General features: G+C 35.4%; 1 protein-coding gene across 3 annotated transcripts in view; it reads left to right on the top strand.

Moving 5' to 3' along the window:
* Positions 1-13,199, top strand: part of ERCC6L2 (ERCC excision repair 6 like 2) — a 145,944-nt gene that overhangs the window by 91,407 nt on the left and 41,338 nt on the right. For all 3 annotated transcript variants that reach the window (XM_053577142.1, XM_053577146.1, XM_053577155.1), the window contains 2 exons: positions 6,854-6,953; positions 10,674-10,826. In XM_053577142.1, coding sequence (XP_053433117.1) covers positions 6,854-6,953; positions 10,674-10,826 — 253 coding nt within the window. The remainder of the gene's footprint in view (positions 1-6,853; positions 6,954-10,673; positions 10,827-13,199) is intronic.

Genomic DNA, 13,199 nt, shown 5'->3' with positions numbered 1-13,199 from the left:
GACTATTGTAAAATTAAAAACAACAAAGGCTATAGTAACCAAAACAGCATCGTACTGGCACAGAAACAGAGACGTAGACCTAGAGATCAAAACAAGAACCCAGATATAAAACCATCCTCATATTGCCATCTGATCTTTGACAGAACATATACTGGGGAAAAGAATCTCTGTTCAATAAATGGTGCTGGGAAAATTGGATAGCCACACGTAGAAGACTGAAGCTGGATCTGCACCTCTCACCACTCAACAAAAATTAATTTATGGTGGATAACAGACTTAAACCTAAGGCACAGAACTATAAGAATTCTAGAAGAAAATGTTGGAAAAGCTCTTATAGATATCAGCCTAGGCAAAGAATTTATGAAGAAGACCCAAAAACAATTATAGCAACAACCAACATAAATGGGACCTGATCAAATTAGAAAGCTTCTGCACAGCCAAGAACACACTCAAAAGAACAAATAGACAACTACAGAATAGGAGAAAATATTTGGATGCTATACATCTGGTTGATAATCAGAATCTGCAAAGAACTCAAATCAACAAGAGAAAATCAAACCCCATTACTCATAAAAAGTGGGGCAAGACACATGAACAGATGCTTTTCAAATGAAGATAGACTGATGGCCAACAAACACGTGGAAAAAACACTGAACATCTCTAACATCAAGGAAATGCAAATCAAAAACCACAATGAGATATTCCAAAGTACACCGTGAATGGCTTTTATGAAAAAGTTCCAAAACAGTGGATGCTGGTATGGATCAGGAGAGAAAGGAACTCTTATACACTGTTGGTGGGACTGCAAACTAGTACAACCTTTATGGAAAACAGTATGGAGATACCTCAAAGAACTATAAGTAGTCCTACCATTTGACCAAGCAATCCCACTACTAGGTATTTACCCAAAGGAAAAGAAGACATTTTATAAAAAAAAACTTCACTTAAATGTTTATAGCAGCACAATTCACAATTGCAAAAAAGTGGAAACAGCCCAAGTGCCCACCACTACATGAGTGGATTAATAAAATGTATGGAGTACTACTCAGCCCCCCCCAAAATGGTAATTTAGTATCTTTTGTAACAACCTGGATGGAACTGGAGATCATTTTTCTACGTAAAGTATTGCAAGAATGTAAAAAAAAAAAAAAAACCACCGCATGTACTCATTGCTAAATTGGAACTAATCAACCAACACTAGTGCACATATGGAAGTAATACTTAACGAAAAGCAGGTGGGGGGGAGGAGAAGTGGATGGGAAATTCACACCTAACAGGTACAGTGCACACTATCTGGGTGAAGTACACACTTAGAACTTTGACTTGATCTGTATAGAAGCAAGTTATGTAACTAAAATGTGTGAACCCTCATAATATTCTGAAATTTAAAATAATGAAAAAGGAAAAACCAGAAAGAAAACATCTGCACTTAAACAAACAAACAAAACAGAAGGCAATAAGTCATGGTGAGGATGTGGAGAAATTCAAACCCCTGTGCATTACTGGTGGAAATGGAAAGTAGTGCAGCCCCTATAGAAAATAGTATGGTTCCTGAAAAATTAAATATAGATTATCATATGATCAGCAATTACACTTACACTCTAAGTATATACAAAAAAGAAAGCAGAGACTTGAATAAATATATACGCATGTTCATAACACCTGTATTCAAATAGCTCAAATGTGGAAGCAATGCCTATTAATGAATAGATAAATAAAATGTGTTATATATACATACAGTGTATATTATTGAGCCTTAAAAAGGAATGAAATATAGATGAATGGTACAACATGGACAAAACTTGAAGACATTATGCTAAGTGAAATAACTCAGAAGCAAAAGGACAAATAATGTATAATTTCACTTATATAAGATAACTGGAATACAGAGATAGAAAGTGGAATTAGGTTTATCAGGAGCCAGGAGAAGGGAGGAATGGAAGTTACTGTGTTATTGGTGCAGAGTTTCAGTTTGGGATGACGAAAACATTGTACAGATGAGTAGTGATAATGGTTGTAAAACAGTGTGAATTTGCTTAATACTATTAGACTATACATTTAAAAATAGTTAAAATGGTAAATCTTATGTATGTTTTGCCACAAGAAAAAAAATGGCCCAACTGATAGTGATGTAATTGGTCCTCAACTCCACTTTGAAAAACACTGGACACTATTATAGATGTTAAACTTCCAAAAGAAATAACAGCACCAAGAAAATGTAATTATTTCAGCCAACTATAACTACAGAGTGTGCTGGAGCAGGTGGAGAAATTGTAGAAAATATGACAAACACTAAACATAACAGGCAGTTTCAGAAATAAATCTAAACATAAATATATTAAAAGTCTCTCTTTAAAAAAAAATTTCAGATTAATATGAAGGCACAAATGTTTAAGTTGCATTGTTTTCATTTGTAAGGTAAAGTTCAAGTTGTAGTTGAGCCCTTTACCCAGGCGGCTTGCTGAACACTCTCACATTGTGCACATTAGGTGCGATCCCGCCAATCACCCTCTCTCTTCCCCACTCTCTTCTCCCTCTTCTCTCTTCCCCATTACTAGGCTATACTTGTGTAGAACTCTCTTTAAAAAGAAGAAAGGAGAAGGGAACAACAAGGAAAAGTTAGATACAGATTTGTTCTTATTATAATATATATATATATGACATAGAAGGTTGAAATAATATAAAAAAATCTAATCAGGGAGATGGTAACTAATTATAAGGGGAGAGGGATCGGAAGGGAGGAGGATGGCTCGATAGAGGGAGGGTTAATGGTGGGACCACACCTATGGAGCATATTGCAAGGGTACAAGTCAAATCTATCAAGTATAGAACACAAATGTCTTAACACTGTGATTAAGTAAATGAGGTGAAAGCTATGTTAATTAGTAGGATGTAAGCACTCCAATTTGTACAAATAATCAACACATTGAATCCTACAAAGGCATAAATGTATTCATCATCTATGTATATATGACTTAATAAAAAAATAATAACAGGAATGAGTGGCAATATTAACATAAAGGAAAATAGTAATAAAATTTAAGGCAAAAGGCATTAAGTAAAGCAAGGAAGGGCATAATCTATTAGGAAGGTAACAGTTACTACATAACAAAGCCAAAACTCTTACAGTGTTATGAGAAATGAGCAATTCACAATTACGATGGGAAACTTCATATTCCTCTGTCAAAAATTAATAAATACCCAGGCATGGTGGTACGTGCCTATAGTCCCAGCTACTCATGAGGCTGAGACAGGAGGATTGCTTGAGTCCAGGAGTTCTGGGCTGTAGTGCGCTATGCTGATTGGGTGTCCACACTAAGTTCGTCATCAATATGGTGACCTCTTGGGAGCGGGTGGGGGGGCCACAAGGTTGCCTAAGGAGAGGTGAACTGGCCCATGTCGCAAACAGAGCAGGTCAAAGCTCCTGTGCTGATCAGTAGTGGGATCACACCTGTGAATAGCCATTGCTCTCCAGCCTGGGCAACATAGTGAGACCCTGTCTCTTAAAATAATAACAATAATAATAATAATAAAATATTAATAGATAAACCAGGCAAAATAACTAAGAATATATTTGAATAAAGCATTTATTTACTAATATTTAGTAATTTTTACACAGGCATATCTTGTCTTATTGCATTTCACAGACACTGTGTTTTGCAGATACTGCACTTTTTACAAATTCAAGGTTTGTGGCAACCCTGGGTCAAGCAAGTCTATCAGCCCCATTTTTCCAATAGCATTTGCTCACTTCATGTCTTCATGTGTCACATTTTGATAATTTTCACAATATTACAAACGTAATACATATTTTTGTGGTCTGACTAGCCATTTACCCATCTCTTTCCCTCCCCCCAGGCCACCCTATTTCCTAAAACACAGAAATATTGAAATTAGGCCAGTTATCTATTTTGCTGTATATCATGTGCTCCTTTGTATAATGCACACCTGTCCAGACTTTTAGGGAAAAAATCTTTTGTTTTAACTTTTTAGGATGGTAGAAGCAGACATGCAGTGGGGCCTCCTTCTTTTGTGAGAGGCATGAAGTATGGAGCCAGCTGCTAATAGAGCATCCATTCTGTAGCCCATGAGTCCAGGAGTACTTTTGACTTTCTTACTTAAGAAGCACATTTTGTAAGCCTATAGCCCAATCACAGTACAATGAAACTAGAAAGCAGCAACAGAAGAAAAATTGAAAAATTCACAAATGTGAAAATTAAACAACACACTCTTAAACTAAAGAATCAAAGAAGAATTTACAAAGGAAGTTAGAAAATATCTTGAGACAAATTAAAATGCAACATACCAAAACTTACAGGATACAGTAAAAGTAGGGCTGAGAGAGAAATTTATAGCTGTAAATGCTTACATTAAAAAGGAAGAAAGGTCTCAAATCAACAGTCTTAACTTTCCACTTTAAGGAACTAGAGAAAGTATAAATCCAAAGCTAGCTAAAGGAAGGAAATAACAAATATTAGAGTGGAGATAAGTAAAACAGAGAACAGAAAACAACAGAGGAAATCAGTGACACCAAGAATCGCTTCCTTACAAAGATCAAGAAAATTGACAAACCTTTGGCTAGGTTGACTAAGAGAAAAGAGAAAAGACTCAAATAAGTGAAGTTAGAAATGAAAGAGAGGACGTTATTAACTGATTTTACAAAAATAAAAAGGATTATAGCAGAATACTGTGAATAATTCTATGCCAACAAATTGAGTAGCCTAGGTACAATGGTATAATGTCTAAAAACATGCAACCTACCATGACTGAATCATGAAGATACAGAAAACCTAAGATGGAATCAGTAATCAATCAACAGAGAAAAGGTCAGGACTAGGTGGCTTCACTGGTAAATTCTACCAAACACTCAAAGAATTAACACCAATCCTTCTCAAGCTCTTGCAAAAAATTGAATGGGAGGAAACCCTTCTTAATTCATTCTATGAGGCCAGCATTCTCCCAGTACCAAAGTCAGACAAAGACTTTATAAGAAAACTACTGACCAATGTCAGTATTGGTATTCACCAATGTCTCTGTGAATATTATTAACACAAAAGTAATCAATAAAATGTTAGCAAACAAAATTCAGCAGCATATTGAAAGATACATCACATAGGATTTATTCCTGGAATACAAGGATGGTTCAGCAATCTATAAAAATTAATGTGATATATACCACATTAACTAATGAAGGAATAAAACACATAATCATCTCAGTTGATGCAGAAAAGGCATTTGACAAAATTCCACCCTCTTATGATGAAAACACTGGACAAGTTAAAAATAAAAGTGAACTTCCTCAACATAAAGGCTATGTATGAAAAACCCACACCTACCGTCATACTCAATGGTGAGAGACTGAAAGTTTTTCCTCAAATATCAGCAACAAGGAAAGGACACCGGTTTTTGCCAGAAAGGGACAAATATTGCAGGATTTCACTAACACATTGTGCCCAGAGTCATCAAATTCAAAGAGACAGAAAGTAGGATGGTGGTCACCAGTAGCTGGGGACCAGAGAATGGAGAGTTACTGTTTAATGGGTAGAGTTTCAGTACAAAAAGATGAAAAAGTTGTGTAAACATATAGTTATAATAGTTGCCTAACAGTGTGAACGTACTCAAGGCCACTGAACTGTACACTTAAAAATGGTTAAATTAAATTTCAAGAGAGAAAAACTGGTTAGTTATAAATAAATTAGAATGAAATCTCTGTGAAGGAGCGGGAACACCAAATGTAACAACATACGGAGTGACCTTACAAGTTCAAAATAAATTTCCCTCAAGTTGTAATATTTTGCAGCATGTGTTCCTCTCAGCAACTATTACAGGCATTTGGTGCTCATTCAGAGCATCCAATAAAGCCTCCACATGGGAGAGGCCGCAGGGAGCAGACCCATAGTTAAACCATTGTGATGAGTCTGGTTAGAGCTGTAGTTTGCCCGCTAGTCCTCATCAAAACAATCCAGGTACTAGTCAGCTGAGTCATTCAGTCAGACCCACTGAACTGAAATCTCTGTGGATGAGGACTGTAAATCCACACTTCCATAGACTTCTCAGTTGATTGCTTTTCCCCAAGGGTTTTTTTTTTTTAATTGTTTTATTAAGATATAATTGACATACAACAAACTGGATATATTTAAAGTTCACAACTGATAAGTTTTGGCATATATATGCACCTGTGAAACCATTGCCACAATTAAGATAATGAACAATCCATGACCCCCAAATTTTCCTTCTGCCCTTTGTAATCCATTCCTGCTTCCCCATCCCCCATCCCTAAGCAACGACTGACCTGCTTTCTGGCACTCGGGATTAGTTTGCATTCGGGGAGTTTTAAATAAATGAAAGTATTTGGAAATAATCTATTCATAAATTTAAGACTACCATGGGAAAAAAAAAACCCTAAATTTAAGGAAAGTTTTTAGGCAAAGGAAAGTGATATTTGTATAGAAATGAAATTTATATTCAGTAGAACCTACATAGTTGACCACCTCCCTGTGTTGGCCACCTCCTCTAGTGGACCTAATTGTCATAGACTGGACATGTACCACATGTACGTATCAGTACGGTAGGCCTAGTTCTTATGTCGACCACCTCTGTATGTTGACTGGTTTGTTGCAGTCTCTTGCGTGGTCAACTTACAGAGGTTTTTTTTCTATAATACTTTGCTTCTCAATAAGTCTTATATGAATTTATATATTTTTTACATTTTTGACTAAAATATCTAAGCATAAAATGCTTATTTGAAAATTAAAATTTTTATAATGTTCTGTTTTCACATACAAAAGCTACTTCTTGAACCCAATATTGTTTCGCTTGATTTTTGTGTGTTTTTGCTTTAATCTTTGTACAGAGCATACAGGATTGGACAATGCAGAGATGTCAAAGTCCTGCGGCTCGTGTCCTTGGGAACCGTGGAGGAAATCATGTACTTACGGCAGGTGTACAAGCAGGTACATGTGCTCACAGTTTTCTAATTAAGTAAACATTTGTCTCTTCAAAAATTAGGAACAAATTTGTATAAATATAAAAGTTTTTCATTTTCTCTTACATAATTGAATTGAATATAATGAAAAAGACTTTTGAATACATTTTTTTGTGAAACACATTAGTGCTTAGGTTCATTGAATTTTTGAGCTGAAAGTTCCTTAGAGCAGCACTTCTGAATCCTTTCATGTGCATATGCATCACCTAGGAATCTTGTTTAATACAGATTCTAATTTAGTAGATCTGGGTAGAACCTAAGATTTGGCATTTTTGACTAGCTTCCGGGAATGCCAGTACTCCTGGTCTGCAGGCCACAATTCGAGTAGCAAGGTCGCAGCTCTCCAAACTGTGGGCCACACATGACTGTGCGCCACAGATGGGTTACAGACACCCCAAGACATTGATCCCACAACTCTCTGGACAGCAAGCATGCGTAAGCCAGCTTCCAGCCTCAAGTAACTGCCTCTTTTTGCTCCCGGTGGCTGTTCACAGGTGACTAAGAAATGAAGAAGGTTGGGAAGGGCTGCTGCAGAGATACTGTACATAGAAAACTGGGACCTCATGCCCCCGTAAATGAAATTATAGGAATAGAACTCAAGTGTGCTTTTAGCATTTTGTCTAAAAGTGATTGCTTTAATTCTTTTCTGTGCTTGTGATATCAATTACCACTCCATTTATGCCTCTAAATAAACAGCATTTATTTAGCCTATAGTTACACACTTGAGAAGATCTGGAATAAGGCTCAAGTTTAACTGTAAATGGTAAATTTGAATTGCTCCCTATATTCAGTTGGCATCTATTTAAGAGCAAACATCTGCCACATGTGGTGGAAGTTAACCTAAGAATGATCCAATCTTAAATTTATGCTATTTTCTTCATTCTAAATATAGAATTATGCACAGCAATTTTTTTTTCTGAAAGCATTTAACTCAACTGTACACCCCCCCCCTTTGGTATAGCACAACTGCTAGAAAATTATTTTATTCTAGTTTATTTAATCAATCTTGGAAAAGGATATTACTTTTCATCATAGGTGTTCTTTAGAATACTTTCTAAGACTTGTCATGGTAACTCCCCAGTCATCTGGTAATTTTTTTCAGTCTATTATTATATACATTTCCTTTTTACCTATTCATGATTTATTTAATGAAATAATACATATTATAAAATGACATATAATTAAAAGGCTTCAGAAAATGAGGAAATTTCAGTTAAGAACTTTATATGACACAAAGATGGCAATCATGTAAGGAGAAGACATTAAATATGGTTTAAAGATAGTTTAGAATTTGAACCAAGGTTGCATATGGAGCACATATTGTAGGCTCTCAAATGTTCCTCAGACACTTAGGGGGAAATCCATATATGATTTAAAAAAAAAAACTATTAAAATGTTGGAAAACAATAAAAGTTCTTTTGGTATCCCAGAAACTGTAAGGAATCCTAAAAGGCAAAAGACAGTTAGGATCGGATTGAAGGAAGAAACCAAGCTGAACTCAGTCAGAAGAAGACTCCTGAAAAAGGTCAGCAGGTGTTAAGAAAAGAAGGGAGCATGGCGGTAACAGGGGTTACCCTCTTTGGAGTATCATTTATGTAACAAGGAGGTTTAACTCTTACAATCTTATCCCAGTGGTAGCAAATTGCAGCCAACAGAAGTCTCTGTTCTCAAGTGGGAACAATAAGTAGAAGTAACAGAAGCAGAGAAACAAGACAAAGTTCCAACTTTTGTCACTATCTGGAAGAAAGTCCCTCCCATTGCCCAGAAAGCTAAATACTTGCATCCCACCTTCATTCCATATAAGCACTGCAGTAGGCTGAGATATGCATGTAAATTGTAAAGTATTTAAAGACAGGTAATAGACAACCAAAAATAATTGCTCAACATTTAGGAAAATAAACCCTATGAAAAAGGCACTATAGTGGGCTGAATAATGGCCCTAAAAATATCAGGTCCTAATCCCTGGAACCTATAAATGGTACTTTATATGGAAAAATGATCCTTGCAGATATGATTAACTTAAGGATCTTGAGAAGCAGAGATTATCCTTACTTATCCACAAGTGTCCTTATAGGAAAGAGCCAGAGGAAACATTGACACACGTAGAAAAAGGCAGCGTGATCATAGAGGGATTGAGGGGAATGATGTGGCCATTGCCTGGGCATGCTGACAGCCACCAGAGCAGGACCAGGTAGCAGAAGGATTCTCCTCTATACCCTCCAGAAGAAGCATCCCGGCTGGCACCTTGATTTCATTTCAGTGAGAAAATACATTTCTGTTGTTCTATGCCATCAAATTTGTGATAATTTGTTACAGAAGCCCTGGGAAACTAATATAGGCACCCCTCCTCCACCAAAGACTGAATGTAGAAAAAACAGAAGAGCATAAGAAAATGTTAAAGAAGTATAAATAATATCATCAAAGGGTAAATCAAGTTGTAGGATCCCCAAAACAAAAAAGACTACTAAGAAAATAATCATTTAGAGATGTAGAAAATGAAAAACTCCAGGCATAGGTTAAGTAGCAAAGAGCAAAGTTTTTGTCTAAAAGCAAAAGCAAAGCAGTCTGTAACATAGTTAAATCAGTAATCCAAAAGGTCTCTAAAAGACAAAAGGTTAGATCAAAACCAAAAAATAAAATGTAACAGACATGAATGTAAAATTCCTTTAAAAAAAAAAAAAGATTGCAGAGCAAACAGAACACATGTTAAGAAAAATTAGGAGACATGGACACTAGATCTAGAAGTTTCAATATCAGTCTTACAGTTGAAAAGAGGACTAGAAGGAAGAGAAGGGAAAAAACTCCAAATAAGGGAAGAAAATGCCTACGTATTAGATTATGCTTGTAATCTCAGTGACTTGCAAGGCTGAGACAGGAGGATGGCTTGAGCCCAAGAGTTTGAAGCTGCATTGCACTGCGCTCCAGCCTGGGTAACAGAGCTAGATCCTATCTTAAAAGATACATTGAAGTGCTATGCTAAGCCCTGACAGACATGGGGAGAAGGCCGTATGAGGCAGAGGTTGGAGAGATACAGCTGCAAGATGAAGAATGCCAGGGATTGCCAGCAACCAGGCATTCCTTTAAGTAAAATATCCAGCAAATGGACAGTGCATAGTAACATTGATACTAAAATGGTGTTTGAACTTAAGGGTTGCATGCCAGTGGTCTCTATATGTTCAAAATTGTTTCAAAGACGTGGTGTTTCTAAAATATCGATAGGGTTTTTGTTATTAGTTAACAGTGTTAATCATGCCATAGTTAGTTTGCCACCAAGGTGTTTACTATGTAATTGCTTTAGATTATAATTTAAGTTTAGTGATACAGTGATTATTCCCTCCAGTTTTAGTAGTTCCTATGGTAATAAGAGTTTTAAAAGGATAAAAGTGTATTCGTACATATGCTTTTATTACTGTATATTTATGTCAGGTAGCTATTCCATAGAGATAACTCAGTTGTCAGAAAACAGATAAAATAGGAAATGTAAGATCTCTGCTTCAATAAGACTGGTCAGATTATTAGTATTTCACCATAATGGCAACATCTGCCAGGGAAATTAAAACAAAATTTCCTCCCTAAGGAGATTCTGCCTGCACTAGCTAAAGCTGTGTATATACAAAGAATGCCAGGAAATTCTGACATATTGTTGGAGCAAACATTTCAAAAATATCTTGTGTTTTTTCTGTTTTAGCAACTTCATTGTGTGGTAGTTGGAAGTGAAAATGCCAAACGCTATTTTGAAGCCGTTCAAGGATCAAAAGAGCATCGAGGAGAGCTTTTTGGGATCCATAACCTCTTCAGACTAAGACCCCAAGGGTCTTGTCTTACAAGGGACATCCTGGAGGTGTGACATTGTTCTTCAATCTTTTTGATAAGTTTTTAAATTTGGTTTTTCTCCCTCAGGAAATGTGAAATGCAATTGCTGTTGCCTTTTCAGAGAAATGTTTTGTTTTCTTTACCAAAAATGCCTTATATTTAGAATTTCTCCTTTCAGAGAAATAGGAAATGATTTATTGTACCTAGGATTCTTCCATTTATGCTTATAAAAATAATGTACAAGGAACAATACATATACTAGACAGTGTGAACTCTGAGGCCATTTTCAGACTGACAGATAGTTTATTATTTTGAAAACAGCTGTTGAAGTCAAGAACTAAGAAAGGATATTTTTCTAAATAAACAAAAATATAAAATATGTTTTTATTAAAAGTCACCAAATATTCCCTGAGATACGCTCTCATGTCTAATGGAGATTTTTATTTTCTGTTCTCAATAAAAATTCCACACCAATATTTCAGACTCTCCCCGTTGTGTTCATCCTCAGATGTTTCTTATTCTTCAAACAAAATATTTATTGCCTTAAAAAATCTTTAGATTCTTTAATATAACAGAATACTGAGGGTATTAACCTATTTTGAAATGGATATTAATAAGAGTATCATAAAATCCTGGAATGTCATCTTTTCCACCTCCTCATCACATAGGTAAGGAAACTAAGTCTTGGGAGTTTCAAGATATTTCCCTTGACTTCCAGAACTTTCTAGTAAATCCTTAATGTACTTCATTTATTCAGTAAGTACAATCAAGACTGCTCAAGGAGCTTTAAGGTCACGATGGGAGGTAGAAGAGAACATTTACATAACAAAACATGTCGATGGTTGTCGGTAATCATAGCTAAGCAAGTTCAGTAGAAGTTTAAAATGACCAGTGATGGACAGGGAAGGGGAAGGTATCCTATAAATAGTAAAACTATTATACTACGTCTGATGTACACTGCTGAGTTTTTCTTTTATAGTAACTATATTTGATTTTGAATTAAGTGGCTTATTTAAAATTCTCCTTCTTCTGTCTCCTCCCACTTCTTTTTGAATATACTGTTTCTTTCATGGGCTTGTTCCTTCTCATTCCTCTTCTCTTACCAATAACTTTGTCCCCCGCCTAGATGCCACCTCCATCTCTGAGTACTATCTGACATGCTTACATTCATATTTCTGCTCTAAAAATGTTGTCTATAAAAATGTAAACATTAGTTATCTTGTTTTTGGTCATATATGATGTAATTTAGTTATCCATTTTATCAGAATAGCTACCTATTTCTTTGTTAAACAAGTTATGTACATATCAGAGTGACAAGTTATTGAGTCCTTTTGTTTACTAGCTGTCGTAAGTGTAACTTGGTTTGTCTTCAGGAGTATTTACTGATGACAGGACTACCCTTACATTTTGTATGTAGTAAAATATGTGTAACATCTTGCTAGGTATATAATTGGTACTCAATTGTTGAATTAAAATTGCTCATTTGTCACCGACCAAAACTTAAAATTATTTAGGCCTCATTAGATTCCTGCCAAAAGATGTTTTAAAATGTTATTGCATGCCCTGTATAGTAGAAACATCTGTCACAAAATAAATCACTTCATGTGATTCATTTTTAATTTTTAAAAAGATTATAGAAAATCCTTTTAAGGTGTTTCAAAATGTAAAAATTTGAATATGTAACAATCTCATGACTCCTGGGAAATTTAGTTTTATTTGACATTCACTTTCTGTTATCCATATTATGGTTTCCCTTTAAAGATAGATACTGAGAGCACATTTCAGTATCTATCTTACAAATATCAATATTTATTGAGCATATGCCACACCCAAGGACTATTCATAGGACTATGGAGAGGCATGGAGAGTAAAGGCCTGGCAGTTCTAAAAGTGTATATAATTCTCTATAGAGTCTAGGGGAGATTTTTCATTTGCTGCCCTGGACACCAGGTGGTTGGAAACATGCCATGCCATTGGTATATCTGTGCATTCATAAGTTGGGTATTTATAACTCCCATGATGGCAATATTATTTTCTCTTGTTCCATCAACAAATATAGCCTTCAGAAGAGAAATAATTGATTGCCTTTTAAAGAATTTAATATTTTAGAATCTTAAAGCCATTAGATACCTCTGCTAAATGATACACCAAAAGCTTCAAAGCGCATTTACTTTCCCAGAAGATGTAGCAAGCCTGTTATATAATTAAGGTATTGTTTTTAGTTTCATATTAGAATGGACCTTTACATTTTGATGTCTACTATGCCTAAAGTAGAAAAAAATTTTAATGAATATGAAAAATTAATACATTGAAGAATATCAGCTTCTCAGTACTCAACATTGTGGTGTTTGAAATGTTATTAACATGTCCTTACTAAATTATGATAGGAATGGTTGTTATG

This window comes from Nycticebus coucang, chromosome 2, assembly GCF_027406575.1.
Source record: "Nycticebus coucang isolate mNycCou1 chromosome 2, mNycCou1.pri, whole genome shotgun sequence".
NCBI lineage: Eukaryota > Metazoa > Chordata > Mammalia > Primates > Lorisidae > Nycticebus > Nycticebus coucang.
Note: the sequence above shows the minus strand (reverse complement) of the source record. Positions and strands in the feature narration are given on the sequence as shown.